Consider the following 18,531-nt stretch of genomic DNA (forward strand, 5'->3'; position numbering starts at 1 on the left):
CGTGGTGGCGAGGAAGCCTGCGTGAGTGATGTTGAGTGTAGGTGGTAGCCTGTGGGTGGTCAGTGACATCCTGGCCGAGAGTGGTGAGAGGCACCTCACGGGCCAAGGTTGCTGAGAGTGGGGGCTGAGAGTGTGGTTTCAGAAAACTGAGTTCAGGACGTCAATTTTTAGCAAGTGTTTACTTTGGCCAAGTGTTACAGAACCACTGCTCCTTCCTTCCCCTCTACCTACTCTGTGTTCCTCTTTAGGTAGGATAGTGTCCAGTGCCAGGATGAACATATATGTCTTTTTTCACCCTTTCTTTTTATAATAATGAAGCTAATTAATCTCCTACTCTTTAACTTATATGCCTTAAGTACTTTTAAGCAAATTAAAGGGATTGGCAGAATTTAGATTGAAGGGCACAGTATTACATTTGAATTCTATGTAATTTCCCATTACCTCTATAATATCGCAGTACTCACTGTTCAGATGGATTAATTATTGAGAGGTGAATAATTCATTCAGGGCTTAAACATGTATTAACATCTATTCATGTGCTACAATTGAAATACAGTAGTCTCGTTGCAAACTTTTTATGAAGCTTGATGGCTTTTTCTAGTTTTCCTATAGTTTTGTTTTATGTCTAATCTTATAAACACAGTCACTTGGTAGAAAGGCCAGCAGCCAGTGTTCTACCTTAATGTTAATTGGAGGATTCATATTGGAGAGAAATTTTGTAAATGTAGAGTTTATTATGGGAAGGCTCTTAGCATATGTTCTAGTCTTTGTGAATTTCAGTTACGGTGAAAGAGGAAGTTTCTTAAAGCATTGCATCAGCATTAATAAACTTCTCAGTATTTGTACAGGAGGGGAGCCTTTCAGAGATGTGAATTTGATAAGAAATTCAGCAAATATTCAAGATTGATTATATCCGAAAATGCACCTTGGAAAGGCTCCATGACAAAGGTGTTTTGGTATCAAATTTACTGCACACGAGAGGATTCATATCAAGGAGAAAACCAGTGATCACTGGGCACATGTCAAACCTTTAGCCAATGTTATAAACTTACCAGACATGAAAACATTTATGTTGTAAAGAAAAAATTAAACCAGATTCACATACCTAAGTTATGAGAACATATTGGTCTAACTTTTATGAAGATCAATACGAGCAAATCCATGTGACTGAGAACCAGGTGGTTTTATTTCATAGTAGTTGATAAATTTTGAAATTTAATAGCTCCCACCAGTTGATGATTTTTAACTTGAGGCAAAGAACTCTGAGTTGGCATGGTTCACCACAGCTTTTCTTGTGATGGAAGCTGGGTATCATTCATAACCCAGTTTCATTTCATGCTATGACATTTGAAAATGCAGTATTTTAATTCTAAATTAATGGATTTGCACAACTGAACAAAATAGTACTGAAGCACATGTCCATGCAGTCTTTCTCCGCAAGAAGCACCACACAAGGAACATTACAGACAAAGGAACTAGCATATATTGTTAGGCAGGAACATGGCAGCATTTGAGGCCCAGTGACCTACAGCAGAAATGGGGTGGGGGTGAGTTCAGAGTGGAAGTGTAGGCACTTGGCAGAAAGAAACAGACCATTTAATAATGGTAGCAAAGAGGAAGCCAGGCCACCCAGTTTCTGAAAAGAGAGAGCTTACTGTTAGCCCCAGTAACTGACTACTTTGGTTCAGACCCTCCCCTGCTGCATGGCCTGCTACGGTAGCCGAGTGCAGCACTTGAACCCCTGGAGGTAGCTAGTCTCAACTGATGTTTCCTAAGTGTGAAAATGCGGAGTTCTGACGATCTAGTGTGAAAAAAGAATGTAAAATATCTCATTAGTAACCTGTTTTGATTGCCTCTTGAAAAGATCATGTTCTTGACATAGTAGGTTAAAATATGTTATTAAAATTGAATTCACCCATTTCTTTTTACCTTTTTTTTTTTTTTAGAAATTTTAAAGTAACATATGCAGCTTGCATTTTTATTTCTGCTACACAGTTGTGCTCTGTAGAAAGTAATTATCAGAGAGACTGCTTGACTCAGAAGAACCAACAGCTTTGGAGAAGTTAAGAGATTTATTTTCAACAGGAATATATCTGGATTCTTGTCGTAATTCATTACAGAGGTTTTATTTCTCATACCGCAGTTAATAATTTTACTCCTTTTACATATGTGTGCTACTTTATATTTTAATTAATTTAAATGTTTGGTTGTTGAAAGGATTCCTAGGACTCCACCATTTATAGGCAAAGTGCACAAAGCAGCAACAGTAGAAGAGGCTCCTTTTTGAAGGGACCTGAGAGTCTCAGGTGCAGGCCCCACGGCCTTGGACACTCAGAGGCCATCACTGGCCCACGTGGCCACACCTGTGGTAGGAGGAGGCCCAGAACCTCCTTGTGGTGGGTCTGTGAGATGGGCATGTAAGCACGTTCTGTCTTTATCATCAGCCTCAACCTGGGTGACTGCCCAGGCACCACCGAAATCAGGTGCAAGTCCTAAACCCAGTCACGATTGCTGACAGGTCCTGGCAAGCTGGCGCATCCTGCCCCTAAATAAGCAGCAGCCCATGGATGCGACATCACTTACCTTGGCCACGGCTTTGGCCCCGTGTCAGTAGCGTGCCCCAGGCAACTCTGGAGCTCAGATTGGGGTCGACCCCGAAGCGCCTCGGTTAACCCATGCCAGACTATATTGAATACGAATAGTCACCTAGAAACATTGTAGTGGTACTTCAGAATAAGAAGGGTGTATAGGAAATTCCAAATTCTACCAGAAGAATCCCCTACTTGGGAAACAGAATGACATTTACATCAAACTTTTCATCAGCAATGCTGGATGCAGGACAACACTGGAACAGTATCTTCTCAGGGCTCAGGGAAGTAAATTGTACCTCAGAAGTCTTCCAGACAGACTACCAATCATGAAGATGTGGAATGAAGGTGTCTAGAGAGAAGTAAGGATGTAGAACATTAATACCACAGGCTCTCTTTAAGAAAACAGGAGACATACTGGAACAGACCCGTGAGCCCCAAAAGAAGTGCTGTAGGGATCTAGGCAGCTGCTGGCCATCACCGTGCGGCGGCCTGCATGCAGCCTCCTTGCCCCTCTCCTCCATCTCCATGGTCTCTTCAGGCTGTGCCCAGCGTTTAATCCAGCTCTGCCTTTTCCATACCTGTCCCCCGTTCTGACTGGTCTCACTCTGAACTTAGGACCTGTGTGCCGCCCAGCTGCATCTGCCCCTCTCCTCTGTCTCTGTGCTTCTGACTCCAAAAGGACTGTCCATGCGTCAGTCTGAGGGCTTCCCTTCTTTCAAACACTTAGAATCATCTCTTGCTCCTCCTTTGCTTACACCCTCCATGCAGTACGTTAGCTGGTTCTGTCCACACCGTTTCCCAGATGCACCCAGAATCCACCCACTTCATCTGACCCCTACTGCGACAGCTTCTTCGAGCCACGTGGTCTCCCGACATCCTGCCGTCTCCCTAGGGACCCCTCAGTCTGTTCACAGCCCAGCAACCAGGTGATCCTATGAAAATGAAAGCCAGAGCGTGTCACTCCTCCACTCAGAACCTTCCGTGGCTTCCTGTCTCATGTAGGGTGAACATTTAGGTCCTTCAGAAGCCCCTGACTCTCTCCTCTCCCTGTCCCGCTCCATGACCTTCTCTCCTCCGGCTCGCTCCCTTTGACTTTCTGCTTCCTGGGCTGTTTCTCTAACTCTTATAATCAGTCATTTGCTCAAAACCTCCAGCAGCTCCCCATTTCTCTCAGAGGAAAGCCAGGTTCCTTCAGCGGCCTACGAGGACCTATAGGATCTGGCTCCTTGTGGCCTGTTCTTATTTCCAGTGACTGCCCTCACTCCCTCGGCCTCCCAGCCCAGGAGTGCTTCCTCTCCTCCATGTTTTCTGTTGCCCATCACCCCATTTTGATAATGATTTCTCCTTATTGAGATTGTCTTGTTTCTTGATTTGTTTGCTCTTCTGTTCTCTGCTTTCTTCCCCCAGACTGTAAGCTCTGTGACAGCAGGGGCCTTTCTGCCTTCTGGTATTGTCCCCAGCATCTTCCATCAGGGCCTAGCAGGCACACAGTATGTACTTGACAGATCCCCATTTGAGTGACTACACGAGATCCTAGATGAAATGGAGTACTTTTTTTTTTTTTTAAAGATTTATTTGACAGAGAGAGACACAGCGACAGAGGGAACACAAGCAGGCAGACGGAGAGGGAGAAGCAGGCTTCCTGCTGAGCAGGGAGCCTGATGGGGGGCTCGATCCCAGGACCCTGGGATCATGACCTGAGCCGAAGGCAGAGGCTTCACCGACTGAGCCACCCAGGCGCCTGAAATGGAGCACTTCTGACAGAATTGTAAATTAGGAACATTGGTTGCAGAAGTAGAAAGTAGTAGACTAATGACCATAAAAGAAATTGAATTGATAATCAGACATTACACCTATTGAAAACCATACCTGACCTTACTGATAACTTCTATCAGACCTTCATTCCTACCTTGTTACTATTTTCCTTAAATCACAGGGTCTAGAACAATCCATTTTATACCCAGACACCAAATCTGGGCAAGTACCATATAATTCGCTAGAGATTAAGTTGCAGTTGAGTTGTTGGACAATATTCTTGTCACGTTCAAAGTATCTTCAAGTTCACTAACAGGCTCAATGCCCTTTTCTGACTGTAGAGTGCACTCCGAGGTTTCCGTGCTTGTAATGAACCTCTAGAGAAAGGTGATGAATTAACCTGAGCCTGCAGGAGGAACTGAACACAAGAAATTCAGTCCTGTAGTTGCTAAAAGGTGAATGTAGTTGGTTGGATTAGGACTAACTATTGTAACCAAGCTGGTAGTGGGAAGAATAGCAGTAGAGAGAAACATTCTAATCAGTTTAAAATCAGCTTTCTGATCGGAGTGGGCAAACACATGAACAGTTCGGGATTCTGTGGGTTTGTAGAAGTCAGGAGCTCTGTGAACAGAGCTGTGCTGTGCTAAGAATGGCTGGTGGCTGTAGGGGAAGGCATCCAGCAGGAATTTTCCCTGAGTTCAGCCACAGACAGCTGCCTGGAGGACTCTGTGTGCAGTAGTCCCGTGGTCTCTCCCGTGGTCTCTCCCGTGGTCTGCGGTGTTTACGGTTAGGTGTTGTCGCTGATGCCTATGTGTGTCTCAGATGGGAGCTTTTTTCTCTCTGCTAGAGGATCAGGTGAATGTGTACTTAAAAACTTGAACAGTGATTACTGTGTATTCAAGTAATTTTGGTGCAGGAAAGGACTACAGAGATTTTAGTTAAATTATTCCTTTAGTGGAGGGAGAGTGTCATCCAGGGAGAAGCTAGAAAGAAAAATCTTAAGGAAAAAAAAAGTCAAAAGTAGTGTTAAGAAGAATATGAGACAGCAAGAGCTTGAGAAGGAATTCTCTATTATTAGATCCTTAGATCCTTAGAGATGGCCCCTAAAGAGGTCCACATCCTGATCCAGAACCTGTGCATATGTGAGCTTCCATGGCAGAAGGGACTTTGAAGACGTGACCAAGATGAAGATGACCTTGAGATGGGGGAGGTGAGGAGCTGCAGACCTTTTCTGGCTGTGGTCAGAGGGAGGGGACTGCGGAGGAAGCATTGGGTATAGTGCTGCTGGCTTTGAAGATGCACGGAGGGGCCTCTAGCAGCTGGAGAAGGCCAGCCTAGAGCTTCCAGAAAGCAGCACATCCCTGCCAACGCCTTGATTTTAGCCCAGTGAGACCCATTTCAGACTTGTGATCTTACAGAACTGAGAAGTATACGTTGTGTTCTATTAAGCCCATGAGTCTGTGGCCGTTTGTTATAGCAGCAATAGGGAGCAAATAGACGCAGGTGTGCTCTGTCTCAGAGGACTTTGGGGCCCACTTCTGGGTGAGTGCTGACCCAAGAGAAGGGATGCACTGCTGTTGGAGAGCAGGATTTGGATCTCCACGCCTTCTTTGTGGTAGGAGTGACGGTAGGCTTCTCCCGTGCAGGTGGGAGCAGAGGACAGTAACAACTGTTGGTTTCCTCACCATGACACTGTGAAGAGCATCTGAAAGAGAGACACAGAAGAATAACCACTGGACATTGTAACAAACAGATCAGGAGTGATGAGTGCACTTGTGAATCCTGGGAGGAAGGAAAGACATGAGGACTGTTGACAACACTGTGTGTGGTTTTAGATCTCTCTCGTAATAAAGAAATCTTGCAAATCACTGTGAGAAGACAGCTGGACATAGCAGATATCTCTTGTTACCTTGTTGCCACCTTTCCCACAGACTGGTCACGCTTGTGCATGTGTTCAGCATCACCTCTCTCCTTCTAGACTAAGGCTTTGGAGGGTAAGAGTTCTGTCTTACCCATCATATGTAGGCTAGGTGCGTGCGTGTCCACTGACCTAATGAGGGAGTGAACATTCAAGAGTGAATGAACACGAAGGAATGGTTTGTAGGATTTCTTTCTACCAGTGAAAGGGTCATTATTTCTTTCCAGAGCATTGTCTAAAAGTTAAGTGACCAAGTTGAACCAAGCAGAATCATAAAAAGAACTTTTAGAAACGAAATTACAGTGTCATCTCACTAGTATGTAATCAGGGAAACGTAAATTACAATAACAACGAAATGCTCCCTCCCCCTTCTGTGGTCCGTCACATTGATAAACACTTTAAGATTGACTTTATCCAGCATCAGCATGAGATGAAGGACAGTCTCTAACATTATGTGCCAAGTATGATTGGTGTAGTTTTCCTGGTGGCCGTACTTACAAAACGTCACATGTTTAAGTAGCTTTGGACCCAGAGCGTCTGTTTCTAAGCAGCACTGCTGCACACGTATGAGACCAGCTAAAAGCTCGTGCATAGTGTTGCGTGCATCTCCACTTCCCTTTCTCCCCTAGAGCAGGGAAGCCAACAAGAAAAGAACTGTCCACCAGTAGTGGAATGGCTCTGGATGCTGCGTGCTACGTTCCTGATAAGATAGAAGCATGGTGCACACACTGGCTAGAGTCTTTCATCCTCAAGAAGAATTCTTTTCCTGTGAATAGCTCATGTGAAAATTAATCAGGAAAATTATGTATTTCCAAATTCTGGGATATGATATAGACGAGTAAAGGGATATTTCAAAGTAGCCAAGTGTAGGTTTATATACTCTAGGGTGGGATTGTCATGGGACATCAAAGCCAGGATAAGATATTTAGATTTAATTCAGCTGCCATGAGTGGCATGTTATAAACCCTTGTCCTGTTAGCTCCCTAGAGATCCTTTTCTAAATGTACGTGTTCCAGAAATAATACATGCATACATTTCCATATGGTAGTAATGTTGGTTTTTTTTTTTGAGTATGTAAATATTTAGTTCTCAAAGTTATTTTTCAGTTACGCAGAACCAAATATTTGGTTCTCAAAATTATTTAAGTTACTGAGTGTATGTACTGAGCTTCAAATATGTAAGTCCTTGTATATTCATAATCTTGGCTGCCATTCAAACTGAGTCAGCAATGAGATATTCAGGAGTTCTAGAGAAATAGGACAGAACACAGTATGGAAGCATAATGAAATGTCTGTGTGTTTATTGCTCTTAATTTTTTAGTGGAAAGTGTAAGTTGCAACCTTGTTTAATCAGGAAGTCCTGCAGGATGGGAACTCTTTGTTCAACAAAACCAAACCTGAGGTCATTCTGAGTGTCTTCAGGTAGTGTGATCCAGTGAATGGACTAAAATTGTATCTATCCCATAAAACTCCAGATTGGGAGCCTGCTTTTTCCTTGGGCTCCACAGCTCTGGACTGAGCGTCTGCACACTTGCCTCTGTGCAGGTGGGTGCTGTGGGCCCATTACTTGAGAGGTCAGGAAGATAGCTTTTGCTAGGGGTCATCAGGGGAGGCATCTGGAGGGGTGGGATTTCTCCCAGACTGTGATGCCACCACATGGAACGGTAAGAAACCGCTTGTGCCCAGAGGATAGACCCACCGAGACAGACGGTTGGGGACAGATGGGAACATGAACTGCGACCCTAACGAGAGAGAGGTGGCTCTGGAATTTGCTAGCGGTGAGCTGCTGTGGAGTAAAGAGAAGACGTGCTAAACCCGAGCCTTCGTGAGGGCGGCCGGTGTTGGTGCGCACTTGGTCGTGCGCTGGCAGAGCTGGGACAGGAAGACAAAGCGCTTTTGTGGGAGTTTGAAAGAGGCGCCAGCGCCTGTCCTGTGCAGCTCAGGGATTTGTGGTGCTGGCAAGGAGAAGCTGCAGAAATTGCCCCTGCGAGGTTTACTAGAAACGGAGGTCTCTTCCCCGAGGCAGAGTGCACGAGGTGAAGACTAGGGGGCCGGCTGGGTTTCAGCTCCTGCTGCCGCTTGGCTGGGTGCCTTTGGGTAGGCACAGACTGCAGCGTCCTTCACGGTGGCCCCATCAGAAATTCCGGGCCTTGAGTCCAAAAGCGAGGAAGGACATTGATGCCTACTTCAGTTTCACCCAGACTTCTGTAGGCTGCACACATTCTTCTTGTCCCACGGGGAACTCGTCTGCTCCACTGAGTGGCCTTTGACTCCTCCAGCCCGGTCCTTTGTCCGTGCTTTTCCCCGATGCCACGTTGACTCCTTCCCCTGTCACCCTCCCATGCTTGATACACAGCCTTCTCCTGGGATCCAGTAGTCTGAAAAGGAGGCTGGCCACGGGCAGGTGCCACACGATGCCTTTAGCGTGGACACACTGGGTCCTTGACAGGTTTTGCATATATAATACGTGTTACTTATCTTTTCTCATGAGTAGGGGATGGGAACATCCTTATTATCAACAGCGTCATGCCCCAGTATAGAAATACTTAGTGTGTGTAGGAACTTTTTAAGATGTATCTTATATTACAAGTAATATGTTACTTTCACTTAATTGCTAATTTTAAAAAAACTGATTTTCTTTAGCAGTCATTTTCATGTTAATATCAGCATCATTAAAAATTATGAATGGCCTGAAGCATTGAGAAGAGTGCAGTGGATTATGATTAGCACACCCTCATGTAAGGAAGCAGATGGTCTCTGTTATATTCCCATGGGAGGCTTCCATATGTGCTGCCCATTTACATCCAGGTGCACAGTGTGACTTCTACAACCGTTCAGGCACAGGTCAAGACTCGGGGCTACCGCTCCTTTCCTAGTCCCAGGATAAGCTTCATCTTTGCGAGGCAGCCTTCCCTGCCTGCCGCCTTCATCTCTGAACTCAGGGGCACATTGTTAGGAGCATTAGGTTTGGGGACTATTTTAGATTGCTGCATTGTAAGCTATAGAGAGCACGTAGCAGATTGGGTAGGCCCAACTTCAAGTGACTTCTCATACATCATTGATACCATCAGCAGCGTGGCCTTCATTGTAGGTTTCTAAATGTGTTTCCTAAGAAATGACATTGAGTTGCAGCCTGATCTAGAATAAGTTACCGTCCTGGGTTCAGAAAGTAGAACCCCCTCCTCAGGTCCGGTTCTCAGCAAGTGACATCCAGAGGGTGGCCGGAATGCTTTGTCAGGTTCTGGGGATGATGCAGAGGTAGAGCTGCAGAAATGTATTTTAAGTTTCCATGCCTTGTTTATCACTAAAGAAAAGGGAAGAGCCTCATTTTGTGTTTTTTCAAAAACTTTTCCTTGTTCATAAAAATACTATTTGAGAAAAGATTCCTAAGAAAAATTAAGTAATTTATTTAACTTGATACTCTTTTAACCAAAGATTTCTGATAACTAACTAAAAGAAATGAACATTGCATTAATTTTTAGCATACAGTTTTTTTTTTGTTTATAACAGTCATTTTTGTGGGGGGTATGTTTTAGGGCATCATTCAGAAGATAGTGGACAGTCACAAAGTAAAGCACGTGGCCTGCTATGGATTTCGCCTCAGTCACCTGCGGTCAGAGGAGGTTCACTGGCTCCATTTGGATATGGGTGTCTCCAATGTGAGGGAGAAGTATGAACTTGCACACCCACCAGAGGAGTGGAAGTAAGATTACATACCTACTTTGGTGTGACTCACACTTGATTTGTTTTGCATATTAAATCACACACAAGAGGATGAATGTCTTTGCTTAATTTTCATACTGATTGTAATTACGACTCCTGTATTAAATAAAATTGGCTGGTAATGATTAACCAGTGATCTCTTCTAGACTTCTGTTCAGTCTGTCTTTGTGGCACCACCGACTTTGGACTGCCTGAGCTTCTGATGGGTTCTGTGGTGATGGCCTTTGGCTAGTCACACTTCTCTTGTCAGGACTACTTTGTTTCAGCCTCGGCTCGAAGAGCTCAGTTCCTCATTCTTTTCCTTTCTGTCCTGTTAGCATCCTTTTGTGCAGCAGGACTTCGTGAGCCCTGAGGAGACCACACCTAATTACCTCATCAGTGGGCAGCGTGGCTTGCCCCGTGGTGCCTGGTGACCTCCGGCTCGCCTGAAGAGAGTGGGTGTATATTTGACGTTCACGTACTACAGTTAAATTAGGTAGTGACTCATACTAACCTTAGTGAAACTGACATGATTGAAGGTGAATTAAAGGAATTCTCTACGATTGTCCTTTCTCTGGTTCTCTCCCAAAAAAATAATTTTTTCCACTGTTAAGCAAAGCAGCATGTGAACAGGAAACCGTATGTGTAAAACACTGGAGTGTGAGAGAAGGAGGGCCCCGTGCACAGGCGCCCTCGTTTTTGTAGACACAGCCACAGAGACAAAGGTGGTTGTGGATTGGGGACGGTGCTCAGTGTTGGTCACTTTCAGTCCAGCAACGTAAATTGATTAGAAGACACATTTGAAAGGAAAAACAAACATGCGAAGGTTAATAAATCTCTAGTCGAATACAATCTTGTCCTAGTTACAGTTTACCAGAGAAATATACTTGTATTTTCAGGTTTATCAAGCAGCTGGAACTGACCGAGCTGACAGGATATTCCATGATAATATAGTTGGGTTGGGTTACATCAAGGGCTAGCAGATTTGACCTCCAGCTATTTAGCCAATCAAATAAGTGTTTAAAAGCTACGAATACCTAAAAGTTAGTTAAGAATACCTGCAGCTATTTTTATTCAACATAATTCTACTACCTTCTTAATTTATATGGACGTGTCAGAGGCACACTTCATTATGCTGGTATCCCTAGTGCTCAGTAAAATGTTTGTTGAATGTAGACCTCTGAATATACACACTCTGTTTCTGTTCTTTTAAGCCAACTTATTTTGTTTAATTTCAAGTGAAGTTGAGTGGGCACTACTCTATTTCGTGGAGCCTGAACCCTCAAAAGCAAGGCAGGCATAGACTGGGCGAGGTAGAACTTTGCCGAATGCAGTGCTGAACCTGACGCTGACGGGGTGTGAAGATGACGCCATTGCTGTATCGTCACCACGGAGTGGCTGGAGCCAGGCGCCAGGCCAGCTGTGTGCTCTCTAGAATCTGCACAGTTGCAGCTTGTAAAATGTGTATGTCACAGAGCTCCCCCCAGTCTTATGACGTAAAGACAGAGGAAACAGGCAACAGGCTTGACTTAAGTTCCAATTACAGAGAGAGCTCGGGACACAGCTTTGACTTGAATGTAGCTGACTTCATAGTGCAGGCTTTTAAAATGAACGTGCTCGTCTCAGGAGGGCTACTGTAGTCTTAGCTCCGAGAGGTAGCCTGCCTGGTGGGTAAGATCAGTGAAGGTGTGTGGACAATAGGCTGGAGGCACAGGTGGTCCCTGTGGGTGTTTCTGGGAGGGTCAGGCTTCATACTGCCTGTCTGTGCACGCCAAAGGAGGTGGAGCTTAAGGTGTCAGTAAGGAACAGGAGACTTTTTTTTTTTTTTAAAGATTTTATTTATTTGAGAGAGAGAGAATGAGAGACAGAGAGCACGAGAGGGAAGAGGGCAGAGGGAGAAGCAGACCCCCTGCTGAGCAGGGAGCCTGATGTGGGACTCGATCCCGGGACTCCAGGATCATGACCTGAGCCGAAGGCAGTCGCTTAACCAACTGAGCCACCCAGGCGCCCAGGAACAGGAGACTATTCTAAAGGAACCAAGTAGGTTTGAAAAAGGACCAAACACAAGTTCTAGAAACCACTGATGGATAAAACAGCAAATTCAATATAGCTGAAAAATTAGTAAACAGAACTGTGGATCTGAGAAAAATTTCCCAAAAGACAGCATACAGAGATCAACATGTGGAAGGTATGAAAGCACGTTATGTAACATGAAGAATGAGAAGGTCAACCCGTTTCTGGAAGGGGCTCTCAAAGAGAATAGAAAGAATGAGGAAAAGGAAATATTCCAAAGAGATAATGGCTGAGAATTTTCTAGAAATGGCGAATACCATTAAGTTGTCAGGTGTAGGACTAACATAAGATCCCAAACAGGGTTAATGAAATAAATCTACACTTTGGTGGATTGTAGTCAAATAGTGTACAAAAGAAAAAGAGATGATGCTAAAAGCAACCAGGGAAAAATTCACAATTCTCCACAGTTCTCTCCAAGTGGTGAGAAAAAGTACCTGGCAATCTGTATTTATTCGTCAGATTCAGTTACCATTCAAGAGCAGGGTGACAGAGGTACTTTCCTCGAGAGTTTACCACCAAAGGAACCTCCTACAAATATACTTCAGGAAAAAGGAAAGTGATTTCCAAAAGAGGGTTTCATATGCAAAATCGGGTAGATAAAAATAAGCATTAGCTCTAAAAACAAATAACAAGAAGAACTGATTTTTTATATTAAAGAAGTAGAACCCAAATAGTGGATGCATGTCAGAAGAGAGGTGATCAGAATTAAAGCTCTGTCAGCCATGTTTTAAAATTATGTATAAAAAAATAAAATTGTATATTAGGACAGCCATGAAACATTAAGAAGTAGATTTTATAACCTAAACAGGTGGGTGGGTGAGTAGGGTTAGGGAAACACAGCAAGGAGAGAAGGAAGGGACTGGAAAGCAGGACAAAGAGGAGTCACAGACTAGACTTTGGAAGTAAACTCAAGCAGACTAACAGTAACTGGTCAGAGATTGTTAGTGTGTGATTAAAAAATAGAAGCCAACTATCTGCTCTTTATGACGGGTATCTAAAACAGTGATGTTGAAGATATTTTTATGTGACTTACAGGAAGAAACATTTTACCTTAAGACTCAGTACACATGCACATATATGTGTCTCAGAACTATTTACATATAGGTCTATATACGTACTTCACAAAACCATACCCAGCCTCACCAGTACACTGAAGTCAAAGGTTTTCATCCAGAGGCATTCTATTCTGTTTAACTTCATTTAGATAGATGGATGGTGGGCGGGTGGATGGACGGATGGATGGACAGATGGATGGATAGATAGGTACAGAGAGAAAGGGATGGATGGATAGATGGATAGAAAGATGGATGGATGGATAGAGATGATGGATGGATGGAAGGAAGGAAGGAAAGATGGATAGATGGTAGGTGGATGGATGGATGGATGGATGGATGGATAGATGGATAGAAGGATGGATGGTAGGTGGATGGATGGATGGAAAGATGGATGGTGGGTGGATGGGTGGTTGGATAGATGGATAGAAGGATGGATGGATAGAGAGAGAGAGATGGGTGAATGGATAAATGGATAGGGATGGATGGATGGGTGGATAGATAGAAAGAAAGAAGAATTTTCCTACCTACTAACCAGTGGGACGAGGGGATTGGTATTACTTTATTAATATCCTATTTAAAAAGTTTCAAAACAGAAAAGCATTCTGAGGGATATGGAGGGCAACCACATAGTAATAAATCAGGCTCATTTCACAAGAATTTATGAAGAGTAGAAATAGATGGAACTATTAAACTCGTAAGTTCCTAAAGACATTTCTCAAAATATATAAAGCAAAAATAATAATAAATGAATAAAACTTACCTCTCCTAATAATTAAAAAGAAAACAAACAATAGTAAGTAAACAATTTTTAAATTATGTTTTTCACTATTCCTTTTAATGTGGAAATACGGAGTCCTGCACATGACAGTGTGTTAATTAGTTTGAAAACACATTCCTAGATAGTTCATGGTTCAAAGTAAAACTCACAGTTTGCTTGGGGTCTGGCTGCGCTGCCTTGTTCCGCACCTCCCATGGGCTCTTCCCGTCGTCCTCCAGTCCACCTTCCTGCAGGAGCTGACGCTGTCAGTCATTTCTTACCGGACGACGTTCTGCGCTTCGCCTCCTGCCTGCCCAGTCCTATTTTATTGACCGTTCACTGTCTTCCCCTGCTTAGCATTTAAATTTGGGGGCTGCTCCAGTGACCTTTTTTCCTCTTTCTTCTCTCTGTAGACCTGCCTTTGGCATTGAAATCACACTTTCATTGGATAGGTACAGGAAACCAATAAACCAGTTACTGCCTAACCCAGACAAAAATCCTAAAAGCTGGTGGCTTGGGGGAGCAGTAATAGAAGGAGGGAGAAGCCGTTGTACCAGGATTTTTTAAGACAGAGCTCATAGGATTTTCTGAAGAGTCTTTAAAAATACACACATCCAATGAAATTTATAAATCATTTCTGCAGAAGCTTCCAGTAGCTCCTCATCATACCTTTAGCCAACTCCAGAGTCCTGATCATCTCTCAGCCCCATCTCCTCTCGCTCTCGCTCCCCTTCCTGTGCCCCAGCGGCTCGTGCTCTGACATTTCTGTGCTCCCTTTTCGGAGCTGCTGGGTCAGGATCTTCTCTGCTGCCAGCTTTCTTGCCCGGTGAATGAGACAAGACTTTCATCTTGGAGAACTTTCCACCTGCTCCACCCTAGCCACATGGCTGTCTTACTGGTTCTTGAACAAGCCAAGCATATTGCTCCTTGGGGTCTTTGTACCTGGTGGGACTTTGGTGAAGGTGCTCCTCTGCCATTTCCAGCACAGCTTGGACCTCCCCTCGGGTAGGGCAAGTGCTCCGCTGTCCCCTTTGCTCTGTGGTCTCCTCCCACCGTTCTGTCTGTAGGGCCCACTGCCAACCCACCGGATGACTTTCCTCCCTCAGGGACTTGGTCTTACTCCCTGATCTGTTCCTGGTTTCTCGTTAGTTGTGCCTGGTATGTAGTAGGCACCCAGTAAAAACTTTTTAAGTAAAAATTGAATTAGTGGTAGTGAAAGTATAGAATCATCCAAGAGGCAGCACAGTATGATGGAATGGTAGTGTGTATTCGTTCCACCAGTGTGTGTCCACAGCAGGTGTTCACACTAACCCACGTTGCTTACTATGCGCGGGCGTTGTGCGAAGCACTTGGCTTACTTTATCAAAATTAATTCTTACTATGATAGTCTTAACAAGTGGGTGGATATTCACCTTTTGCCGTCTTACTTTAAGAACCCTGTGGTTCCGAGAGGCTTACCAGCTTCCTGGAGAGCCTAGTGTCCATGGGTGGAGGATGGAGAGTGGAGTCCATGTACTCAGCTGTTTCTTCTCTCCTCCGGTGTAACACACATACATACAAGAAACACAACGATAGGTCATGTTTTCCCCTCGCTAGCAGGTATCTTCTCAGTTCAGGGGTGGCTCTGTGAGGGCAGCCACACGCCTGGCTTTAGTTCTGAGAAGTCAGATCTGACCCAAATGGAAGTGCCAGGACTCACCAGAGTAATTGGATGTGAATTTCCATTCTTGGGAGGTTTTTGAACATAGATCTTTTTTTGTGTGTGCTATCTGCTATAGGATCTGTTGATATTATCCAATAATCCTGAGATAGAAGCTTGCTCACCGGAGTCCTTAGCTCTTCAAACACCTCTGTAAGCTGGCTTGCAGCACACAGTGTGGTGGTAACTGTGGCGGGCAACGTGACCTTACAGAGGCCTCATGACTCACCAGTGGGGAAACGAAGGGCTGGTTTGATAAATGGCTGTCCTTGCGCGAAGAATAACAAAGTTAGATCCTACCTCAAGTAATATACAGAAACCCACTTGAGATGGATCAGGTGAGAAAAAAGTTTAATGGAAAATAGAGTTGAATGTGTCTCTGGTCCTGGAGTAGGAAGATTTAATACCCCCAAAATGTTCACTATAAAAGGAAAGAACAGATTTGACTTTATTATGAACTTCTGTGTATAAAAAGGTATATTTTCTTAAAAGTGCAGAAGCAAGTTGCAGCTGAGAGGAGATATTCGCAACATATGTAATGAACAAAAGATGGTGTCAAGAGTTCTTCTGATTGATACGAAAGTTGCAGACAATTCACTAAATGGGCCAGAGACACGACGGTATTGTCATAAAAGAGAAAACAAGTCTGGCCAGTAATCATAGGCAGCCGCTGTTGGCTTCATTAGCCCACTGGGGAGATGGGAATCTGGACCACAAGATCCGTCTGCCACTCTCCACGTGGCAAAAAGTAGAGAGAGGTGGTGGCTCCAACAAGCTCTTGCCTGCCCTGCTGGCGCGAAGGTAAATGGGTAAGTCCATCTGGTGAGCAGCTGGAAAATCGAGGCGTTACACACTCTAGATCCTGCAGTTCCACTTCAGATTCTGTCCTTGAGAGACTCTGAGGTTTCCGTTTGGGGCTAGAGATGGCAAGATTGTCACGCAAGGGAAAATGAACGAACGGTAGGCATGTGCTGCAGTATGGATGAATCGTAGCCACGTGACCTCGTGACAAAATGAGTCTCCCAGGACAGTATTGTGAGGACACTCAGTACCACTGAACTGTACACTTTAAAAAAGGCTGTTTTTTTTTGTTACGTGAATTTTACCTCAATTAAAAAAAAAAGTAGGTCCCAGAAGATGACGTTTAGCATGATAAGCTTTTATAAAGTGAAGAAAAAAAAGAACCTAAAAGAATATTGTTGGGAACACATCAGTTGAGTAAGACAGTATGGCTCATATAAGTAAAGGACCAGAGGGAAACCATCCAGAGCCTTTCCGGGAGGAGAGCACTCGGACAGATTTGGAAGTGATGCCTTTAAAATGAGGATGGACTTTCAATTTGCTGGTCTGTTAATTAAGCATTTACTGGAGGCTTCTGCACCAGACATGAGCAGCAGGAAGATAGTTCAGTTTCTGTCCGTTTCCGGTGGGTCTGCGGCTACAGACGGACTCTGGCCAGGCTGGTTGGAGAGTGGTTCTGGAGGGTGATATGGAACAATCAGTCTGCGAATTTCTTTTTATTCTCAATATGTATCAAAAGTTGCAAGAATAGTACACAGAAGTCCTGAGCTCCCTTCACCTAGCTTCCCTAAAATGTTGAAACTTTCATAAACAGTACAGTAATTGAAACCAGGAACTTAACATTGGTACAGTACTATTAACTGATTTACAGATGTTACTCAAGTATCTGCAGTTGTCCCACTTAACATCCCTTTCCTGGTCCAGGATACCACGCGACTGTTTACTGTCTCCTTAAGTCTTCCCTAATCTGGGACAGTTCCTCAGTCTATGTCCTTCATGACCTTGACACTTCTGAAGAATACTGGCTGGTTATTTGTAACGTGTCCTTCAATTTGGGTTGGTCTGGGTTTTTTTCATGGTTATATTGAGGTTATGTGTTGTTGGCAAGAATACTACAGCCAGGCTGTTGAACCCGTCACAGCGCATCTTATCAGGAAGTCTATAATGATGATGTGACTCTTTTGTACAGGTGTTTTTAACTTGGATCATTTGGTTTAAGGTGGTGGCCAGGTTTCTCCACTGTAGAGTTAACTGTTTTCTCCTTTGTAATTAAGAAATACCTGCTGGGGGGATATATATTGAGACTATGCAGATATCCTGTTTCTCATTGTATTCTCACCCATTAGTCTCATTACCATTGATGATTCTTTCTTACAGCTGTTACTGCTAATAATTTTTGCCTAATGATGAATTTCTGTTTCCATCCTTCTTTTGAGGATTTTTAAATGGAAGTCTGTTGTGAGAAAGAGCTGTCCATACCACATTATTTGCAAGGCCCATCAAGAAACGACATCTGTGTTGTTTCTGGAAGTTGTACTTTGTTTAGCTACCTGCAGACTGGCTAGCTGACCCTTCTGTGTATCAAGGTTAACAGATTCTCTGTCCAAACACTTCCTACTCCTCCCCGCCATTAGTTGGTTAGCTCATGGGTATCGTGGTGCTCATTGTGGGTGGTAAGACTGAGGAGGTTAGTGTCAGTGGCCTTAATAGGAAGTTATTACTCAGAAGAAGCAAAAGGATTATTTATTTGGGGCATGTTATATTTAGCTGCTATTCGGAAATCCATGGAATGGCATATAGCAGAGTAGTGGGAATGTGTTTCAGGATGCCGTCAGGCTCTTGGAATAGTAACATAGTAACAGAGGTGAGGCGAGCGCTAAGTTTCACGGGCAGAGATGAGAGGGACATGGGAGTGTCAGCACTCGTGGGCCGTGGGCTCTGGGGGTTGGGTGCCGTGGTTTAAGGACTGAGCCGGCGTGATGGAATGCGGTTACACCAGGCAACCTTGGGCAGTTCAGCGGGGCTGTGGGGGGCAGATAGGCTAGACTGCGGATTGAAGCGGGGGCCAGAATCCTCCTCACGGTCTGAGGAGCTTGCCTACCTGCACAGGAGTCAGATCAGTTCTGTCCCCTGGTTTCGAGCCGCAGGGCCCTCTCTCGGTTTCGTTTTGCTCCGCAGCAT

At 44.3% G+C, this 18,531-nt stretch overlaps 1 protein-coding gene across 11 annotated transcripts in view; it reads left to right on the plus strand.

Moving 5' to 3' along the window:
* The window catches only part of PTK2 (protein tyrosine kinase 2), a 259,848-nt gene that overhangs the window by 87,321 nt on the left and 153,996 nt on the right, over positions 1-18,531 (plus strand). For 10 of the 11 annotated variants that reach the window (XM_078071946.1, XM_078071938.1, XM_078071937.1 and 7 more), the window contains one exon: positions 9,800-9,966. The exons of the other annotated variant lie outside the window; for it this stretch is intronic. In XM_078071946.1, the coding sequence (XP_077928072.1) occupies positions 9,800-9,966 (167 nt within the window). The remainder of the gene's footprint in view (positions 1-9,799; positions 9,967-18,531) is intronic. 11 annotated transcript variants of the gene reach the window in all.

Source organism: Halichoerus grypus, chromosome 5 (genome assembly GCF_964656455.1).
Source record: "Halichoerus grypus chromosome 5, mHalGry1.hap1.1, whole genome shotgun sequence".
In the NCBI taxonomy this organism is placed as follows: domain Eukaryota; kingdom Metazoa; phylum Chordata; class Mammalia; order Carnivora; family Phocidae; genus Halichoerus; species Halichoerus grypus.